At 35.4% G+C, this 23220-nt stretch overlaps 1 protein-coding gene across 2 annotated transcripts in view; it reads right to left on the bottom strand.

The window, feature by feature from the left end:
- The window catches only part of Culd (CUB and LDLa domain), a 54478-nt gene extending 40426 nt beyond the window's left edge, over positions 1–14052 (bottom strand). For both annotated transcript variants that reach the window (XM_069833152.1, XM_069833153.1), the window contains exons 1-3: positions 13952–14052; positions 11629–11823; positions 4139–4459 (exon numbers count right to left, since the gene is read on the bottom strand). In XM_069833152.1, coding sequence (XP_069689253.1) covers positions 4139–4459; positions 11629–11823; positions 13952–13973 — 538 coding nt within the window. In that variant the 5' untranslated portion in view covers positions 13974–14052. The remainder of the gene's footprint in view (positions 1–4138; positions 4460–11628; positions 11824–13951) is intronic.
- Positions 14053–23220: the final 9168 nt, after the last annotated feature.

Genomic DNA, 23220 nt, shown 5'->3' with positions numbered 1-23220 from the left:
TCTTCTGCGGACCTCTGGAAAAAGAACTAAGGAAGAGATTAGTGAAGTGCTTTGTGTGGAGTGTAGCACTGTATGGCGCAGAAACATGGATATTACGACGAAGTGAAGAGAAACGACAGGAAGCATTTGATATGGATATGGAGAAGAATGGAGCATGTGAAATGGACAGACAGAATAAGAAATGAAGCTTTACAGAAAGAGTGAGTGAAAGCCATTCACCGTTGTCATATTTCGTTGTATAATGATAGAATTTCCTTCTCGTCTTCACCCAAGCATTTCACTAACTCAATGGGGAAAATATATATAGGCTATACAAGGTGGCCATAATTAAAGGGAGATATTTGAGGGGATCATAAATAAATTAAGGTGAGGCTAAATAAATTGTGATGTGGTGTACATACGTTTTAGACAGTGGGAATTCCATTCCGGAAAGAAAAATAATTTAATTGCGAAAGTCCGAAACATGTGCAGTGGACAGACAGAATAAGAAATGAAGCTGTGTTAGAAAGAGTGGGGGAAGAAAGAATGATGCTGAAATTGATCAGGAAGACGAAAAGGAATTGGTTGGGTCACTGGCTGAGACCAAACTGCCTACTGAAGATATATATATATATATACATACATATATATGAGAGAGAGAGAGATCAGATGAGATCTGGACAGGAGCGATGGGGTTTTCACTGTGCACTGCTGACATATTCGTGGCTGAGAACGGACAGTGTAGAGTCACGGTAATATAACCATACAAGTTTCCGTAAATATTTTAAAAAGTATCTTACTTAATAACTTACTTGATGGAGTTGCTGAACTGGCCACCTTCGTTGTCCACACATTTTTGGCACCTCTTTCTGAAATGTCCTATAACTTGCTGTAGTTCTGTTAGATTACTGCTGTTAATTTAGTGACAGATATTACCTTTCAGTTCTTCCAGGGTGCATAGAGTACTTCGTCATGAACAATATCAGGTTTCTCAGCACTCCAATAACGATTGTTTTGTGAACACACACAATCATAGAGCTGGAGCCCATGCCTCGTCTGAGAAAAATGTTAAATGTGAGTCTGTTAGTATGTTATGAATATTATTCAGCATCCACTCACAAAATGCGCGCCTACGTGCAAGATCATCCGGTTGAAGAGCATGTGTCTTAGTTGTTTTATATGGCTGCAACTTTAATAATTTAGTTGCTTTTTGCACAGAGCTATAAGAAATTCGTACTTGTTGTGAAAGACACCTAAGTGATATTCTAGGAGACTGTTCCAATCGATGACCAATGTCATCTAATGTTTCTTCTGTGAGAACCCTACGCTGTCTGTTTTTTTTCTTAAAGGAGCAGTCCGCGATAAAATTCGAAATTTTGATTATATTATAGGATGTTTACCTAAGTAATCCTTAGATTAACGGCGTTTGTCTCATCTCTCTCTATGCCTTTTAGTTTGTGAAATATTAAAGGTCTTACTGCAAGCTCTGACGTCATAACCACCCGATCGCTTCATAAGACTGCATTGTAGTTCCGTTTGACATACAGTGGTGTAGAACGAGTAAATACATATATGTTACAGTCAGTTATTATTAACTCACTTAGGACCTATCACATGCATATACTGTAATAGTAATAATAATAATAATAATAATAATAATAATAATAATAATAATAATAATAGTAATAATAGGCTACTACTAATAAGTTACCGAAACTCTATCCCACTTTAAATCCCGTGTACAATGCATTCTGTTCCATTCTGTGATTAGAACGACTTGGGTCTGATAAGGGTTCAAACTGAAAAGGTTTAATATTTTGATCAATTATAACCTAAGTCAACGTCTTCACTGAGTGAGTGAATGTATGTGAGACGTGAAATATTCGTTCAAAATCGTTCATATAAAAGAAAATAGCCCTACATAAAACCACAACGTTGGTATGTGCTATTTTATGATTAAGTGAAAAGCAAAATACGACTTCACTCAATCAAACTAAGTCCGAAATTCTGTTCACGTGTACTACGGCGTGAGAAGATTATTTAATACAAAGCACTGCACTCGGGATGTTCTTGGCCTACTACGCAATCACACCAGATTAGTGGATATGACGTCATAAGTATTTGTGCGAAGTCAGTAACTCAAGAACTATGCCTCGCATTGACATGCGGCAAATTACATTCTACTTAGATTGAAAACGTGTTTGATTAAAGCCAACTTAATTTTATCGCGAACTGCTCCTTTAAGCTGAACACTGCCCTTTGCCTGAAACAAATTATGAAGATTATAGACTTTTGTATGCGATGGAATTTTTACACCCGGGAATCTTGTTTCAAACCACCTTCATACTTTGCTGGCAGACTAGGAATCATAAATGTATACACATAGTTCAGTTGAAAATATTTGATTAGCCATTATACAGTTATGCATATAAGTGAAAGTGTATTATACGAGTTTTCTTATGCATATAAGAAAACTCGTATAATACACCATAGTATGTACCGTATCACTCGCCAGTCACTTTGAGACTGATTCACTAATCTCTACACGAGTCAGGACAAACACGTACATACTTATATCATCGTTATGGAAACTTGTATGGTTATATCACCGTGACTCTACACTGTCTGTTCCCCACAGTGAGTGTGTCAGCAGCACACAGTGAAAACCCTTCGCTCTTGTCCAGACCTTATCTGATCTCTTTATATATACAGCCTGTATCTCTTGTCCCTATTTTTCGGGATGTAAGCAACATTGCATTTTAAGGGATGACAGTAGAATTCAGGTGACATTCGTATAGGGAAATCTCCCTGCATACAAGTCAGATGCTTTACTTCTACACTACTGGTGACTTTGATAAACAAGGGAACAGTTAGTTGTACACACGAAACTGTCTCCATAAATGATATGCACACCAGCTCAAGGAGTAATTTGGGAACAATAATAACTAGTGATGGAAGAGTAGATCAAGAAGTACTGAACAGGGTAAAGAAAGCAACATCAGCATCCTATCAAACAAATAATACAATAGTTGAGAAAAAAGAAATAACTACTAAGACTAAAATACAGATATATAATTCAATTATTAAACCTTTAATGCAATATAGTACCAAAAGCTTACCACTCTTAGATAAACATCGAAGTAAATTAACAGCAGTGGAAATGAAATATCTTAGAAGAGCTGTAGGAAAGAGCAGAAGAGATAGGATAAGGAATGACAGGATAAGAGAAGAAGTTAAAATGAGAAAAGCATTAACAGAGGTGATTGATGAAAGGCAGTTGAAATGGTTTGGGCATGTATATCATATAGGAGAGGAAAGGAAGGTTAAACAGGTGATGGAAATGAGAGTGGAAGGAAGAAAGAGAAGAGGAAGGCCAAGGATTAAATGGGAGGGTACAATAGAAAGAATAGGCCAACAGAAAGGAAAAACAATGCTAGAGATGAAGAGAATGTGTACAGACCGGGAAAAATGGATGAAATGGACGGAGAGAGGCGAACCCGATGCTTAGCAGAAGGAGAAGAAGAAGAAGAATTACACTTGGTACATATAAACATAATTTACAAACAATTTGTTACACGAAATGTGTAAAAACATTTCAGTACTGATACTGAATGGTAGTCATTTGATGAAAAACAATGAAAAGAATTATACTTTTCACGAATTCCTGTGTGGTATACACAATGTAGTCGTTTGAAAATTATGCTTGCTAAATGGTTAATGCCTGACCAAGTGCCTGACTCAGGAATTATTCTTGATAGTTATGTTTTTTGAAAGAGTGCCAGTTTGAAAAATTTCATTTGTGATGCAGGGATGACAATGATGATGATGATGATGATGATGATGATGATGGTGATGATGATGATGATGATGATGATGATTAAATTAGATAAGATTAGATTAGCTATTTATTAGCTGTAAAAATTACAAGTATTCATGGCATCGTTAATACACAAGAAAAAATACATAATTTAAAATAATATACAATACAAATTTAATTGAGTGATGCCTTATTGGTGTTACTTGTGACGTTCTAACCAATTTTCGGACTGCTGTCTAAACATAACTTCACACATTGTAACCATTGGACCACCGACTTGTATACCATATTTTATAATCACTGCACTTCATTTACTTCAATTTTACAAGTAAGTCTACTTACGTTCAGCTGTATACTCCAATGTGAAGGCATGTTTATGTGTCTCACTGTAGAGAAGACTTATAGCTAGTGAACGTGTTTGAGATCGATACTTGAGTGGAGAATTTCCTATGGATGCCAGTAGTCCACAAAAAGGGACACCAGACTGGTCTTCATACGGGGGTTCTGATAGCCAAACATAGTCACAGCGGCAAGGACTATCCATTAGCATGTTCCCTCCTCCACAGTGGTGAGGAAGATCCAGATGGTGAAATGTCACCGACACAATACATGCTGGACATGTCACCAGTTCTAGGCCACATTGCTCATGTGAGCTCATATTTCCTAAAAGAAAAATTTTTATTTAAATGAAAGGGAGAGTAGCTCAAGTTATAGAATTTCTGGCTATAAATTTAACATACCCCAATTCGATTCCCAGCAAGAAAGCGGAGATTCATTGAGTTCCTTCCTTATTTTGTATTTACTCTGAGTTATTTTAAACAGTGGCATTATGCCATGCTAATCACATGTCTAGGGAATCATATTATTAGTGAAAGTCTAGTGGGGATGAAATAGGTTGAAAGGTCCAAATTTTGAAAGATGCATAAAAAAAAAAACGAAAACAGAGATGAGAAAGGGAAAGGAAAATGGTTTTATGTTATGTACAGGGTGGAAGTAATGTTACTGTGCAGATTTTAACAGCTTATTTCTTGGATAGAGTACAACAAAAATTCTAATACCATATTAATCCCAAATGAATATGGCCTTCATTTGAAAAGTTCGTGGTGTGACACATAGATGGCATTGAAAACGTGTCAACAATGCCACCATTGTTAGCAGTCATTTTTTACTAGTTCAAGCACGAAAAATCATAATTTTCTGTTGACTACGTTTCCGGATCTTACAGACATAGAGACAAAATTCAAAATTCTGATCTTAAAGCTCTAAATCAACTACATGAATGGAATACATCAAATTTGATGACACTCAATTTAAGCAAAAGTAACTACCAAATATTTTCACTCGGTAAAAAAGAAAGAGAATTCAATATCCAATACAATGGCCAACACCTTCCTAGGACTTATGAATCCAAATATCTTGGAGTTATTTTCGATAGTAAGTTAACATGGAGCAACCATTTGAAATACATTTCTGAAAAAGCTCGTAAAAGATTCTCCCTTCTAAAAAGACTAGCAGGGGGACTAGAAATGGGGATGCTCTAGGAATACTTTGAACACTACATACAAAATGTTTATATAGCCAGTGCTGACATACTGCGGAGAAATTTTAATTACTTCACCTTTCATAAACGACATAGAATATGTTCAAAACCAAGCTCTCAGACTCATTACTGGTGGAATCAAAACAACTCCAACAGATTCTATGAGATTCCTCACTAATATTAACAGCATCAAAGTGACAATAGAAGAAAAAGCACTGATTCAATATGAAAAACTTATCAGATTACCAGGAAACAATTGGCTTTCATACAGTCCTCTCTGTAGATTGAAAACTCAAAAAAGTTTCATATCCATTGTTCAAGAATTAAAACAGAAAATCAATATCCCGAATTTCAAAGAAAACTTACAAATTAAACCAAACCCTTTAACTCTATTAAATATAGAAAATTTAATAGAAGAAATACTGAAATCAGAAGTAAACACTGAAATACTGAAACAATTGTCTTTAGAGACAATTAATATTAGGTATCCTCCACAAAACTGGCTTCATTTATACACCGATGGATCCTTGATCTCCAGAGAACAAGGTGCCGGTGCAGGTGTTATGTGCTGTCTCTTCTCACTTTATAGATCTCTTGGATATGGAACAACAAGTTTTGATGGTGAAATCATTGCAATAAGTGAAAGTCTCAGGAATCTTCTATGCCACATCAATAAATTTAGGAATGCAGTTATATGGTCAGACTCCAAAGCAGCTATTCTATCAATAGTCTCTAAACACACACCTTCATCTCAAACAGCAGAAATAACTAAAATGCTCTCTCAATTAATATCAGTCAATAAAAGAATTGTATTCCAATGGATACCATCCCATTGTGGAATCCTGGGAAACGAGAATGCGGATGCTTTAGCAAAGAAGGGCAGCACTGCTACTTACAGACCTGGTACTAAATCTACATATTACTCTGTGAAAAGATTTATTAAATCTACATACTGTACTTAGACTACAACAAACAAAATTTGATAACAATCCCAAGAGAAAAAATGGAACTCTCTGCATCATAATCCACAGTTAATTCCCGATTTACCACGAAAATCGTCTGTAGCTGCATTTAGATTGGCAACAGGCCATGATTGTTTGGCCAAACACCTACATAGAATTGGAATATATCAGTCCTCTAACTGCCCATTGTGTAACTCAAACCAAGAAATGGATTCGGAACACCTCAAAATCTGTGCTTCAGTGGCTGGCCATGATAATATCTTTGAAAAATATTGGAGTGCAAGAGGTCAAATGACTTTATTGTCAAACGCCTGGCATTAGAAAACAACAACAACAACAACAACAACAACGTTTTGTGCAGTTCATTTTTGAAGTTGGTGCGCTGAACAGATTGGCAAAAATGGAAAATATCGAGCTTTGTGCTATCATTAAATATTTTATTAAAAAGGGAATGAGTCCAACAGAAAATATTTTATTAAAAAAGGGAATGAGTCCAACAGAAATTAAAACAGACATGAGTGCTACAGAGGGAGAATTTGCTTCAGCATATTCGACCGAGAAAAAATGGGTAGCAGTATTTAAACATGGTCGAGAGTGTGTGGAAGATGACCCTCCGCAATGGACATCCAGTAACAATAAGACTTATTGATGAAATCGTAGAAAAAATCCACAACAGCGTGTTGAATGACAAATGACTGAAAGTACGCGAAATTAGCGAGATTATGCGTATCTCAACTGAACGTGTGCGCCACATCGTAATATCCTGGGCATGTCCAAGTCTTCACAAGGTGGGTTCTGCAGTTGTTAATAATAGAAAAAAAGCACATCCAATGTCAAATTTCGAAAGATTGTCTGGCTCGATTCGAGAAAAATATGCTCAATTTTTTTAGACAATTTGTGACCACTGGTGAAATCTGGATCCACTAACTTACTACATACCAGAGATAAAACAGCAGTTGAAATAGAAGCACAATGATTCTCTGCCTCAAAAGAAAGCAACAGCTGTTTAATTGACTGGAAAAGTCATGGCATCCATGTTCTAGGATTCTATGGGTATAATCATGATTGACTATCTAGCAAAGGAGATATCATTAACCAAAGAATATTATTCGAATCCACTGCAGCAAATGAAAGGAAAAATTCGCGAGAAGAGGCTGGGTATGGCCAAGAGGAAAGTGTTATTTCATACTATAATGCACCTCTCACACATCTGCAATCACGGTTGTCAAACTACACGAACTACGGTTCGAATTGTTGCTGCATCCTCCCTACTCACCAGATCTCGCACCCTTAAACTTCTTTGTTTTACCAAAGCTCAAAACTCACTTGGCTGGAAAGATATTTTCGACAAATGAAGAGGTTATCGCAGCAGCAGAAGGCTTTTTTTTTTTGCAGATCTCGAGGAATCTGTGTACAAGAAGGCTATAGCACATTGCAGTACATGTGGACCAAGTGTGTGAATCTCATGAGGAATTATATTGAGAAATAAAAATTGTTTGAGAATAATCCCAATTTAATTTCTATACCAGGCTATGAACTTTTCAAACAACCCTCGTAATTTCCTCAGAAAAAAATATTTTTTTTTTCCTAAACTTTAACACGGTTTTGCTCAATAAATATTATCCATACGATTATGATTTTTACTCTTATCAATAGAGAAACTGATAAATGATTTGAAGACTGGACATAAAAAAAAGGTTGTAAGTGCCAAAGAGACAAACTGCAGAAAACAGAGCTTTTCATGTGCATTTAGTAATGTAACATCATATGTTTTGCACATCTACTGGAGAAGCTAGGCTCTAAATAAAATTACAGTGAGACTTATCATTTTTCTCAGTGGATTGAGCCAGGGACATAGACTCTTTAAAAAAAAAACTAATTTTAAAAATATTGGCACTAACAGCCTTTTTTATATCCAGTCCCTTTGCAGTTTTTCAATAAAAATGGAAGGTTTTCTTTTTTAATTACGGTAAGCGAAAATATTAAGAGGTAACGTTATTTCCTGCTGTTAGAAAGTCTGGTGGATTGCAGTAACCGAAGGGGTGTAAGTTATTGGTTGCGTTCAACCGGGACCGCTGCGGTAGCATTGAGATAGCGACAGCACTGAACGCCTTGCTGGCCGACAGCGCTGGAATAGCGGCCGCCATTTTTCGCAGCAAAATTTTTTTCGCTGCAAGTCTGCTGCTAGCCAGCGAAAGTGGAGGGGGTAGACCTCAACCAATGGTGCCGGAGTAGACAGAACAATGGCGTGTTTGTTTGTAAACACAGCGGACATTTTGCAGTCTGGTCGTTCAGCCACTAACAGCTGCTGTAACTCAGCAAAAGTGAATCGCTACTCCAGCGCTGTCCCGGCTGAATGCAGCCATTGTTCAGACTAAATACGTGTGTGTATTCGTAGGTGAGCAGGCAAAGTACTATTGTCAAATTATGCAGACTTTCAGCCCTTTTATATCACACAGTTAAGTTATATCATTTCCAATCTATATGATAAAATTAATTACTGGTATATTTTACAGATATCAATCAATTCATTGCAGAAAATTACATGTTGTTTGTATATCATCATCATCATCATCATCCTCACAGGTTGTAGTCCATTGAAGAACTGTTACGGTCTACCAAAGTTTTCTTTCAGTCGTTTTTGAGGACGTCCAACAACCTTTTTCCTGTTGAATTATAATTCAGGATTGATTTTGTATTCTATTGTTCGACATTCGATTTACATGTTGGAACCAATTGTTTTGATATGGATGTAATGATCCAGAACAGGTATCATTTGGAACTCGTTCAAGACCTCTTAATTTCTTTTCCTGTCCCATTTTGTTTAACCTGCTGTACAGTGCATGAATTTCATTTCACTAGCAGTAATGCGATTTTCATCACGTCTTCGAAGAATCCAAGCCTCACTGCCATAACACAGAATAGGTCTCGCCAAGGTTTTATAGAGGTGAAGGCATATACATTTTTGGACTAATGATGGTTTCATAATGCTGTTGATGTTACCCATAGATTTATTAAATTTAAGAATTTTGTCTCGTATATCAGGTTTTGCCATAAATGATATTTTATAACTAAGATAGCTGAATTAATTTACTCTTTCTAATATTTGATTACGATACAAATTTTGCTTGATATTGTTCTTTTCCATAAAAAGCCATAACTTTAGATTTGTCTGTAGAAATTTTCATTGAATACCTATCTGCTATTGATTTCAAATTATGTACAGATCATTGTAGGTCATCTTCTGTAGAGGCTAAAAGTACTAAGTTATCTGCAAAGATTAATATATCTAAATGTAGATGCCGAGTTACAGTTATATACCCATGTCATGTCAATTTAAATTCTTTGATGATAGCTTTCATTTCATTTAGTGTTCTGCCCAAGGGCAGGTCTTTCACTGCAAACCCAGCTTCCTCCAATCTTTCCTATTTTCTGCCTCTTTGTTTTCTCATATGATCCATATATCTATCCAGTTCAGTCAGTCCAATCCAGCCGGTCAGTCCAGTTCAGTACAGTCAGTCCAGTCCAGTCAGTTAGTTCCTCCCAGTTGGTAATTCCTATTTTCATACATTCCTTCTGAATTTCATCTTTCCTTCTACTTCGAGGTCTTCCCAGTGGCCTTGTGTTGTTAAAGGTATTCATATATATTCGTTTTGCGCTGCTGAAGTCATCCATACGTATAACATGTCCTGCCCAATTTAATCTTCTGGTCAAGTGGATCAAAACTTGGACCAAAAATTTTCTTCAACACTTTGTTTTCAGAAACCATTAATTTGTGTTTTTCGTTTTTAGTTAAGCTCCATGTTTCCGATCCTTATAATAGTACAGGTTGGATTAGTATTTTATACAAAATGATTTTTAAATTTCTGGTTAAAAAACGAAAAGATAATAATTTGTGAACAGCATAAAAAGTTTTGTTTGCATTATGTAGTCTGTTACGTAATTCATATTAGGAAATTTTATTACATTGTTCCCACAAAGAAGGAAATAATCCTTCAGTAGTATCTAGTCTACTTAAAATTGTTGAAAACACAATTACTATTTCAATAATATGTGATTTAATATAATAAATTCTTCCTTTCTATAAAAATTTTATGAATATTTTGTGTTTTCCTTTCTCTAAAATAATTAAATACTAAAACTGTCTTTAGAGACAATTAATATTAGTTACCTTCCACAAAACTGGCTTCATTTATACACTGACGGATCCTTGATCTCCAGAGAACAAGGTGCTGGTGCAGGTGTTACGTGCTGTCTCTTCTCACTTTACAGATCTCTTGGGTACGGAACAACAAGTTTTGATGGAGAAATCATTGCAATCAGTGAAAGTCTCAGAAATCTTCTATGCCACATCAATAAATTTAAGAATGCAGTTATATTGTCAGACTCCAAAGCAGCTATTCTGTCAATAGTCTCTAAACACACACCTTCATCTCAAACAGCAGAAATAACTAAAATGCTCTCTCAATTAATATCACTCAATAAAAGAATTGTATTCTAATGGATACCATCCCATTGTGGAATCCTGGGAAACGAGAATGCGGATGCTTTAGCAAAGAAGGGCAGCACTGCTACTTACAGACCTGTTACTAAATCTACATATTACTCTGTGAAAAGATTTATTAAATCTACATACTTAGACTTCAACAAACAAAATTTGATAACACAATCTCAAGGGAAAAAATGGAACTCTCTGCATCATAACCCACAGTTAATTCCCGATTTACCACGAAAATCGCCTGTAGCTGCATTTAGATTGGCAACAGGCCATGATTGTTTTGCCAAACACGTGCATAGAATTGGAATATATCAGTCCCCTATCTGCCCATTGTGCGACTCAGACCAAGAGATGGAATCGAAACACCTCAAAATCTGTGCTTCAGTGGCTGGCCATGATAATATCTTTGAAAAGTATTGGATTGCAAGAGGTCAAATGACTTTATTGTCAAACGCCTGGCATTAGAAAAGAACAACAACAAATAATATCTAAAATTGGGCAGGCCCTCTTGGTGCCTGAGCACCTCCACTTGAGTGGCGTCGTGCCCCCCTTCTATGGGCGGCCGTGTATTGACCTTTAATATGAAACATCATGTTTTTCCAGATACCTTGGTAAGGAGGCTTTTCTGCTTATGAGTTCCCTCTCAAAACATTAAAATGTTTCATCCAGATCCTTCCTTGAAGTTTTTGGTTAGAGTTCAGTTATATCCTGCATATAACATTTTCTTTATTATTAACACACTCGAATCTGGAGTTAAAAAAATAAAAATTTCCAGCTCTGGATATGTTGTTAGCCACCATTTGACAATGAAGATGATTCTATTAAATTTTACCTCCAGAATTTGTCTGCTGGAGATGTGGAGCAAATGTTGAAGTTACATTTATGGCAGTCAATGCTCCACGTTCTCCCAGTTCCAAATATAATCGACGTCCATTTGAATTTCCACAAATATTGTCTTGATGAAGTCCGGAACAAGGTGCGTTACAGTAGTAAGCAATGATGAATGCAGTCAAATGGGCAGCACCAACTGTAAAGTAAAAATATTCTATAAATTTATAGTGTATGGTATAGATTTCTGATGTGGGAGTGGTAAGGGATGCACGTGTATAAAATTTGGCTGGTTTCAAGTGCTTCAAAATATAGCCAACTAAGATTTTCTTTCATCTTGCCAATTTGGTATCGTCACAGAGATGTTGGTGGAATTTGTTAACCCATTTCCCAACTGATAGAATGATATGAGAGGATGATGACTAGCAAAGTTGAATTTTCATATACTCGTAGACTGGGAATAAGGTCCGTTTATTGACATAAGCATATGCCACGAAAGCCTACACTTTGCTTACATACTATGGAGTTTCTATCGTCCCAGGAAGTGTTAACCAGTGAACTATGCTATTAGGCGAGTATGGTAATTGAGGGCATATGTACATGAAACTTGGTTAAAAAATTAAAAAAGAGAGAGAGAGAAATTGAGAAAGTATCAGGAATATGAGATAACATTTAAATATTTTTTTATCAAATCAAATCTTCTTGTCATTTAACGTCACCCCATCCTATTGCATTTTAACGCTGGTAATATAGAAATGGTATTATAAAGTGACATCAAAAACTTTTGTTTCCGTGCATTTTTAATGTAGACTACCGTAATTACCAAGTACTGGTAATGTAGAAATGATATTATAAAGTGACATCAGAAACTTTTGTTTTCTTGCATTTTTAACTATGTCCTGATTGTACCTATGCAGTGTAAAATATTACCATGGCAACTAAGGAGAGGTATTTTTTGGCGAAAAATGAGTAAATTAAAAAAAAATTTTTTTTTTTTCTTTAAAATACCCTTTGATATGTGTGGAATGCATTATATAACATTTTGTGGGTATTTGTCCCCTTATTGGATGTTCGGACGCCATTTTTAAACGTCCTGCGCTATGGATTTTGTTGTTTTCGGTAACTTCATTTTTTTTTTTTGCTAGTTTACAAGTGTAGGGACTAATATCAAAATTCTGTTAAGACAGTTTGTAGAACATGATTTTGCAAGTACATTGCAAAAAATTGTTTGAATCTATCTTTAAAAATGACTTAGATATATCGGTTTTAGTAAAATCCTGCATTGGGTACATTATTTTTTCAAATCTGGGCCTCCAAAAATTTTTTTTTCAAAATATTTATATTTGGTTGAATTGCTACAGCCATGAGCTCTCTACAGGTACAACAAATTAATATTTTAAACCAAATAGGAAAAAAGTTAAAAAAAAAAATACCATCCTCTCCCCATAGCAAAGTCTGCATGGTATAGTAAAAAAAAAAAACAAGGTACAATAGAAATGTAAGGAAAAAGTTTTTGATGTCACTGTATAAGCAAGAATAAACATAAAATACATTTTCAGCAGTTAGAATACAATAAAAAAAATAATGAATCATATTCACAAGCCATTCTTCTCAATGAATTACCGTGTCTTAATATGTAGGCTACCAGGAATCGAATCTTGATTCTCTTTCCGAGATGAAGTTACACATCCGGTAAATCATGACTGAACTTATAGATATCGCAAATAAATGTTTAATAGATTGTACTATACGAAACAATCAAAGTCAATTCATATGCTACCAAGATACTTATATCTAAGGGAGCACTTCTTTCATTCATGATTAGCCTACTATCAATACAATGAACTAAATGGAGATAATAATGGTTTGCAGCTTATTCGCCCAGAACACTTTCAAGCTCTTTTGTTAAAACATATTTTAATAATTTACGGTAAAATGGGGAGAAATTCATTATGTATTTACAACACAATCAATACCAAAAAGGAAATAACATTTCTTGCGAATTGATGCAAAATAATTGTTTACAATTTAATAGGTCTGTATTACACTAAAACATTTAACTTAGAATAAGGGAAGATAATATTAAAATGGATTTGAGAGAGGTGGAATATGATTGTAGAAACTGGATTAATCTCGCCCAGGATAGGGACCTATGGCAGGCTTATGTGATGCCGGCAATGAACCTCCAGGTTCCTTAAAAGCCGTAACTAAGTAAGTAAATAGCTATATCTTTTTGACGTTAATGCTAAGGTATGTTTATAGTTAAATAATAAGTAAATTCAACCTTAATTTATGTAAAAATTACATTTTTTCCCCAAGAGACTTACCTTGTATGAAAAGTCCCATCATCACCTCTGTCTTGTACAATATATCTAGTGAGACGTTGGTATTGGGAAAGGAGTCTCGACGGCTGTTCCTTTTCACAGTAGACCCCACTAAATTGCATTAGACTTAATCATTACGGCTGTAATACCTGGCTAGCACCTTCCCTTTTAACAGTTGTAGGGTTTCAACATCAGGTGTCAGTAACATGTGACATTGCATATGCTACATACATTCTTTTCTATTTACTGCAATACAAGTTTCTCACACATGACTTCGAGCTATTTTCAACATTTCTGTTCAAGTTTAGAAGCTTGCAGCGTAAACAGGAGTAGATAGGTTTCTGTTATATCACACTGTTATATCAAAACCCCAGAATAGTCCAATAGAATATCCTTCACCCACTGATGACGCAGTTACTTGCCCCTCACATTATGCTACTATTGTGAAATCCCAATTTCATCATAAGCAGCTTACCTTCTTAGATATGTAGGCCTACGAAGTTCTATATTCAGAAGCCACATATTTTTATTATTATTATTAAATTTTTATTTTGGTTATTCAATGCGGCTTTATCAACTACCTACTAAGTTATGTAGTGTCATTGAAATTGGTGATAGCAAGATGGTATTCAGCGAAATTAGGCCGAGAATTCGCCATAGATTAGCTGACATTTGCCTTATAGTCGGGAAAACTTAGGAAAAAAACTCAACCAGATAATTAGCCAGAGTGGGAATCGAACCCACACCTTTGAACAACTCCAGATCAGCCTACTTTCTGAACTACGCAAGTTGATTTTTCTTCTTATTTATTATTATTATTATTATTATTATTATTATTATTATTATTATTATTATTATTATTATTATTACTACTACTACTACTACTACTACTACTACTACTACTACTACTACTACTACTACTACTAGCTGACTATTTCATCAGTTAGACTTGAAAGCACATCATACATCTCTTCAACTAGTTGCTGGCAGGGAGGTAAGTTCAGTGGTGGGGATACCACCTTTCTGCTCCTGGATAAGTGGAATGGTATTACACTTGCTCAATACAAGGGATGGAATAGTTATTCTGTTATGACTCAGATTTCAGAGTCTCATCTGTTAAAGTAGGTTGCACCAAGTTCAAATCTTTCGTTTATACCAGGACAGGACAACTGGAGCAAATAAGAGCAGTGAGCGTTATAGACGCTAGCGAGTGGCAGCTGAGAATGCAGTGTTAGATCTGTTACGTGGTCAGAGCTGGATTCATACATTTGACTGCAGTACGATAGCACTTTGATATTGAATGTGACCAGATCCATTGTTCTATATATTGAAAAAACCTGTTGAAATGACAGCAAAAATTTCGCAAATCAAGCAAATAAATGTTTCGTAGATTTTAATTACCGGTACTTTTTAAAATGATTGATTTAAGATAACTGATGAGAGAATAAATATTTCTTCCACTAGTGTTTTTATTATAAATATTTAGATATTTAAAAGTATATAGATTGTTGTACGAGGCGCATCCAGAAAGTAAGTTTCCCTATTTAAAAAAAAAAAAGAACACACACTTTCAGGAAAATGTTTATTGGCAACAGGTACAGCAATGTTTCAGCTATTTTTAACATAGCCACCATCAGAATTGAGACACTTGTCGTATCGTGGGATCAACTTTTGTATCCCTCTGTCGTAGAACTCTGTCGCCTGTGAATGAAACCAGCGTGTGACAGACGTCTTCAGCTCTTCGTCGTTGCCAAAACGCTCACCGGAGGACAGGAATTTCTTGAGGTGCAAGAAAACGTGAAAATCGTTGGGAACAAGATCAGGACTGTAGGGTGGATGATCAAACAACTCCCAGCCAAATTCCATCACAACAGTTGCTGTGCGCCGAGCCGTATGTGGACGAGCATTGTCATGGAGGAGCACAACACCTGCAGTAAGCATTCCACGCCTCTTGTTTTGAATGGCACGTCGCAATTTTCGCAGTGTTTCACAGTAACGGTCGGCGTTCACTGTTTCACCTCTTGGAAGGAAGTCAATGAGCAGAATGCCCTTCCTGTCCCAGAACACCGTGCACATCACTTTCCGTATCGACAGCATCTGTTTGAATTTCGTCCTGACCGGAGATCCACTATGCCGCCAATGCATTGACTGCTGCTTGGTTTCCGGGGTGAAGTGCGAAATCCAACTCTCATCGCCCGTCACAATCCTGTTGAGGAACTCGTCGCCGTCATCGTGATACTGTTGCAGAAATGTCAGTGCTGCTCCTAAACGTTGCATTTTGTGTTCGGGTATCAGGTTTTTCGGCACCCACCTGGCACACACTTTTTTGAACAGAAGGTGCTTAGTGACAATCTCATGCAACAAGGATCGCGATATCTGCGGAAAATGGCTGCTCCGTAATCGTGAAGCGACGGTTCTCCATGATGCACTGCCACACCAGCTCAACACGATGATCACTGATGAGGGATGGTCACCCACTGCGCTCTTCATCATGAACACTTTGACGACCTTCGGAAAACAGCCTACACCAGCGATGCACCATCTGCTTATTCATGATGTTCGGCCCATAGACCTGACAGAGCTGCCGATGAATTTCAATTGGCGCAATGCGGCAGCGGGAGAAGGAATAAGAGCTTCCATTTCGGACCACTGCTGCCATGCTACTGGCACCAGGCGGGACTTGTCCGGCTGGCATATGACTGATACGTCATAGATCTGTTATGCATGCGCAATTGACACGGCTATTTACGTTTACTTTCAAGGGGAAAAAATCGGGAAACTTACTTTCTGGATGCGCCTCGTATATACTGTATTTAGGAAGTAGCAGATATTTGGATGCATATTTGTCTCGTATTCTTAGGATAGGTCGGACTTGTTAAAAAAACTTAAGTTTTGTATACACTCAGTTGCTTCATGAATTTATATCAGAACTAGCCGTACCCGTGTGCTCCGCTGCACCCGTTAGAAATAAATATAAAGTAATTACATAATTAAAATAGGACATTTGATCCAGGGAACATTCGTGTTTGATATAAGGATAAATCGTTTATTATGTTACTTAATTTAAATTGTATTTGTATAATTAAAATGCGATCATTTTGATCCAGAGACACTCATTTGGTCATAAAAATTATTTTAGGAAATACAGGAAACGAATGTACAGAATAGCCTATCAAGTTTTCTGTGCTTAAGAAGCTATTTTAATCTTATCTGTCCTCGATTCACTCAGAAGTTACTCTAATAACATTATAGCATTATGTCCATCTAGAGAAACTACACTTTCCAATGGTGAATTAATAATTAATTATACAAATCGGTTAATTTAGCTTCTGATATTACTTCATACAAACACAGAAACATTATCTGTAGGCTATCTTTCATAGCTTTCGATTGTTGCTGTCCAAGGCCCCTTATAGACGAAGTCACTTGTTTTCTAATTCATTACACGTCCTTAGATGGCAGTTATTTTAATTTTAAAACTCATTTATCTCATTAAATATCAGTCCTATCAAAATTTTTCAAGGAATAAAACTTATCGGAAATTATTTTTAAAGAAACTTTTGTTATGTAACATTTTTCACAAAAATCAATAATAAGCGAGATATTTCGATTTATTTAATTCATGCCCCCTTATAACCCCTCTTTTAAATAATGTATTTTGAATGCCATATAGCCTAAAATCTAAGTTACAACGAACTTAATTTATATTCCAATTTTCATCGAAATCAGTTCAGCCATTATCGCGTGAAAAGGTAACAAACATACATACATACATAGACAGACAAACAGACAGACAGACAAAAATTTCAAAAAAGCGATTTTCGGTTTCAGGGTGGTTAATTGTATATGTTAGGTCCAATTATTTTTGGAAAATCGAAAATTACCAGAAAAATTTCGACTACAGATTTATTATTAGTATAGATTAGTTACTACTACTTTAAAATTTAAGGGATAATAATTTCTATCTTGCTCAATTAGAAAATGAGAAATTTTTACGAATAATTTTTAATTCATTATTGTATCAGACTTCAATAATTTGTAGAACAGATGAAGGATTTTTTTTTTCATAAACAGAAATGAATACAGATGGAATTACTTTCAGAATATTCATACTACATAATGTACTGCTATTAAATGCTATGTGTAAGTTTATTTTCTCAAATACGAATGTTTTGATTATTTGAAACCAATATGTTTACTTCGGAATATATATATAGTAGAGCATTGATTATCTGAATACTGATCAACCGAAACATCGGTTAACCAAAAGCGTTCTAGTCGGCAAATTCAAATTTACACGCACGCCATATAGAAGTTCTGCAAGCGTTGTTTGCGAGATTTGGTGGCAAAAAAAAAGAATCTCAGCTCTGAAGAAAAAAAAAATTGGACTTTTTTCCTAAACTGTAGGTCTACTGTAATGGTCATTTTGAACTTGTCAAACTAGGCTAGTCAGTTCTCTGTTTTATTTGTAACACGTGTGATACAAAATACATATGTACAGTTTTGTGTTTAATATCAGTGTTTCTTTGTTTCATACTGCTCCCATGACACCACCGGTACAATTTATTTTCGTATATGATCGGTTATCCAAAAAATCAGTTATCAGTTCCTAATTGTTTTGGATAATAGATGCTTTATTACCTTGTTGGAGATTAGTGTTAAAAGTTGTGTAATCAAGATGTACAATATGTTATTTCAATCCCATTTAAAGCCTATTAATTGCTGAGAGAGTGCATATGATTCCTGTTATATCCATGCATGATAGATATCTGTAATTTATAATACACCTCTGCACAGATTTTGCAGTATTATTTCGTGAGCAAGAGCCACTCTCTGCTGCTCCACAGAGCGTTCAGTTGTCTGGCTATGATTTATGCCATAAGTTCTCATAAGAACTAATATTTGCCAGGAATAATATTACCAGGATGAAACTATACAAAATTCTGATCAGACCCACTCTTGTCTAAAGTAGTGATGCGTGGATGATCTGTAGAGTAGAACAAAGAAAGAGTAACAAATTGTAGAAATGTGATTTATGTGCTTAACACTTCTGGACAAGAAAAAATTCTGAAGATGTTTTAAAGGAACTCGAAGTAGAACCTATAATAGATTATGTACCTACATCAGTATAGGCAGTCTTGGAAAGAAAATGTTCTCTGAATGAACAACAATAGAATGCCAAAAGTAATGTTCATATATGTTTCTTCTGGCCAAAGAAGTGCAGAGCAACAGTACAATGATGGATTGAGACCATAACAGACAAATGCGGTCTGATAACTGAAGAAGACCATCATCATTCAATGATTAGTATTTTGTCTACAAATTTAGCAGCAGGAGCAGCAGCAGCAGCAGCAACAATAGTAATGATGATGGTAATAATAATAATAATAATAATAATAATAATAATAATGATAATGATACCATTTAGAAGACGAAAAAGATGAAGTGAATGAATAGTAAGACATGATAAAATTGACTAACATTCCTCGTGCACTTGGATCAATCATGTAGGCTCATTGTGCCACTTCCAAATTTTGACATGGAAGGGAAATGGCTGTATATTTTGCCTGGTGCAATCTCGTTCACAGACAGGATTCTTTTACATGCTGTGAATCTATGATATGAAATCCTGAGTATTACGTCCGAGTTAGAAAGAGAAAGATATAGAGTGGTCATTGCGCCGCCATGTTTGAAGAAAATTGAACGACCGTTGATAATGAACTTATGTGCCCAAAACAAAGTGGGCGTGGTGATAACTGACATTAGAATCGTCAGCTGTCTTAATTTCGTTTGCATAAATCAGTTAAACTGAAGTGGAAAAACCTAGTATTTCGTCAAATACGTGCTAGGAACTTAATCTAAACTTATGTACGCTAAATTTAAAACACTTGAGCAATTCCTAGAAGGAATGCTTAAAAGAATAACCTAAGCAAAATTGTCATGTAGTATGACAAGAAATCCTAGCAAATATACTGAAGAAAATGTTAATATTCCTAGGTTCTTTTAAATGCGACCTGCAAGATTGCCTATAAAATGAACGAGTATGATTCGGATGATTTTATTAAATTGTTTTCCCAGTCTCTACACGTTGCAAAACTATTTACTATACCATAAGATATAGAATGAAAGTAGGCCCTATTTGTAGTAAACAACCTTTACCTCCAAGCTTGTAAAGTGGGTGAAACATGATAAAACACGCTTTCAGTTTTTTTGTTACAGTAAAGTATAATTATTATCGAAATGTGAACGTGAGGCCAACAGCCGGCTGGTCTGTCTGAGCCTTTCAAGGGCTGTGGCACCACAGATAATTATTAGTGTATAATTGAGCACCCACGAGGGAAAAATTGGATCGGTGTCGGTTAGAGTTCCCGAGTAGCTCAGTGGTAAAGCATTGGTATGTTAAACCAAAGGTCCCGGGTTCGATACCCGGCTCCGGAACAATTTTTCCCTCGAAATTATTCATTTGCATTACACTTCAATCATCCGGATCCCAGTAATCAACGTCACTTGACAGATGATTTTCAATAAATCTTAGTATTAAACAATCTCTGATACGTGACTATCCATAATATCATACAGCAGAAGCTATAACAAACATAACCTAAATAATATAAACAAGTGTTAGAAAAATTTTAATTAGGGTGATGAAATAAACAAGAAACGTTTTAATTAACGATGATGAAATAAAAAATAAACATGAATAATTTTAAAAGAAACAATTATTGAAAGTATAATTTTCAAATTTGAATGTTTTAGTGGTTAGTGGTTTAGTTGATATTATATTGGACGTGTGTATAAAAGAAGTGATCTCGTTGATGTACATGTGTAATCCTCAACTTATTCAGGATTTCCGAATGGTGCTCTTCATATATGACCAGTGATCTTGATTAATTCTTGTTCTTGAATGCCAATGCGAGTCATATTTGAAAGTCCTGTGCATCGACTGGAGTGGTTTGTAATTTTCTGTTTTTTTGACATCCAGACCAGTGCAGTTTGAAACATTGGCAAACAAAGAAACAAATGCTAGGGTAGCGATAAAATTGTGCGATAAGCAGCCATGATTGGTTGAAAGACATCCTTTCGTACCGTTTTATTGGTCAAAAGTAGTGTGACATAGTAAAAGTGTAATAGTCAGTGTAAACATTTTTGTGTTAAGATATTTTCTACTCAGATTAGTTTCACTGTTCCTCCTCTGTGCACCAAGATCATTCTTTGCTTTGTGTCTGTTGCCATGTCATTATAGATTCGTCAGTGCTTTTTGACTGCTAACAACTATGTAGTAGCTAATTTTACTGAGGCTGTTTGTAATAGTTTACAGATTTTGTTTTTTTTTATGGTAGAACAGCCAAACTTAAGATAGTGTTACCATTACAGCAACTTTATTCTACAGTTGCATCGCTGTTATTTCCGGCATGACTTCTCCTCTTTGCTTATGCCTTAGGAAGTGAAGGCTCTATAAAGTCTAGGTAGGTAGTATCATTTGCCATTTTTGTTCTTTCGTTGCCGAGCTATCAGACGGACCGTTAAACATTATCATGTTGTAGCTCCTATGATAATAAATCAAACACACTGTAATTGAGCAAATAATTGAACGACAAATAACATCCACGTGTGCTTTCTGCGAATGCCAACGAAAGAGCCAAAATGGCGAGCGATTATATTAAGTATTTATTGAGCCTTAGGAAGTGCATAATGTCATCAGCAGCGAATGACAAGAGACACACGTTTAAAAGTAGCCGACCTGCAACATGATTGGCTGCCAGAAATAAGAGTGACGAGACTATAGATGCCACAACTTTTAAATATTGTTACCAACAATTTACGTCTTAGTGACTAACAAGAAGTCTAGACATTTTGAGATTGCAGCAGTAACTTTGTTACTAATATGTATAATCTTAGACACAAAAAATGGCCAATCTCCTATAGCATGAATTTATCTAAGTCCAGCTTTGGACAACGCCTGATTCACAAGAGGAAAAATCTGTTGTATTTATAACCATTAATAGGAGGATTATTATGTTACACCTAATTTAACCCTTGTATATATCTTTGTTATAAATTATTTATAATATATGATGTATAAACACGACAAAAAAAGATACTGTGGTTTAATGTAACAGTATTATTTGAAACATTAACAAATTATTGGAACTTTGCCGCTGCATAAGAAATTCATTCACATGTAAACCTAAGTTCTCACGAAATCAACCGAAGTCTTCCAAAGAGGACTTAGCATATGGCAGGCAGTTGGTATTAATTTTTTTTGTCTACGATGATACACTTCTGAAAATAAAAAAGACTGATCTTGATGGTTAATTGTCTGGACTTGAAATAAAGATAGTACCTAAAATTGATCTATTTCCTTTCGTTAAATTATTATTTTATTTAAAAGTGTCTGCACATTAGAAACTAACCAGATGTAATTGTTATTCAATCCCTGCATCTGGAAATGAAGCCAATAGCGCTCTTGCGATTGCTACTAAGATGCGGAAGAAAATGCTGTTAATAACTGTAAAACTTAAACTAAATATAGATAGCCTTTTACATTTTTTATATCATTTGTAATTTTTAACGTAGTTATGATATGAAAAAACGTAAATAACTGATATTAGAATAGTGACAGAAAATTGCATGTATGTTTACAGTAAAGTGAACTCATTCTTTCATTACACATAACACTAATGGAGTAACAGTATGTCTGACTATGAAATGAGTGGGTCCAGATTCAAATCCTGGTTCAGACAAGTTACTTTGTTAGGTTTTCTTCCGAGGTTTTCTCTTGCTGGGTAACTTTCAGTGCTGACTCCTGGACTCATTTCGCTGGCATTATCACCTTCAATTCACTTAGATGCTAGATAACCATCGAAGTTGATACAGTATCATAAATAAGCCAATTAAAAAAAAGCAGTAATGTATTTTTTTTTGTAAAACAGTCTTATTTTTTAATATTTTCAACGATTAATTAAATACTGTAGTTGAGTTTATTGCCATTTCTGTTATTTATTTTTATTAAACAGTTTGAGTATACACTGAAACTTCGATGTTGATGACCCTGAAAAATCTGAGAAGTTTATCCAGATACATGACAGCCACTCTATTTCAGGTGCTCTAAAAGTAATTTAGAATCACCTCCAGACAGATTGGATAGAGTAGAAACTAGGACTATATAGTCAAGAGTCTTCAGTTGGAAGCAATTTCGAATTAATCTGGAATTGGTAAAATTACACTGACTTCAGTCTTAAATTAAAATTATAAAAAATACTGTTTTAAAA

This window comes from Periplaneta americana, chromosome 8, assembly GCF_040183065.1.
Source record: "Periplaneta americana isolate PAMFEO1 chromosome 8, P.americana_PAMFEO1_priV1, whole genome shotgun sequence".
Taxonomy (NCBI): domain Eukaryota; kingdom Metazoa; phylum Arthropoda; class Insecta; order Blattodea; family Blattidae; genus Periplaneta; species Periplaneta americana.
This window is presented reverse-complemented; position numbering and strand designations above follow the sequence as displayed.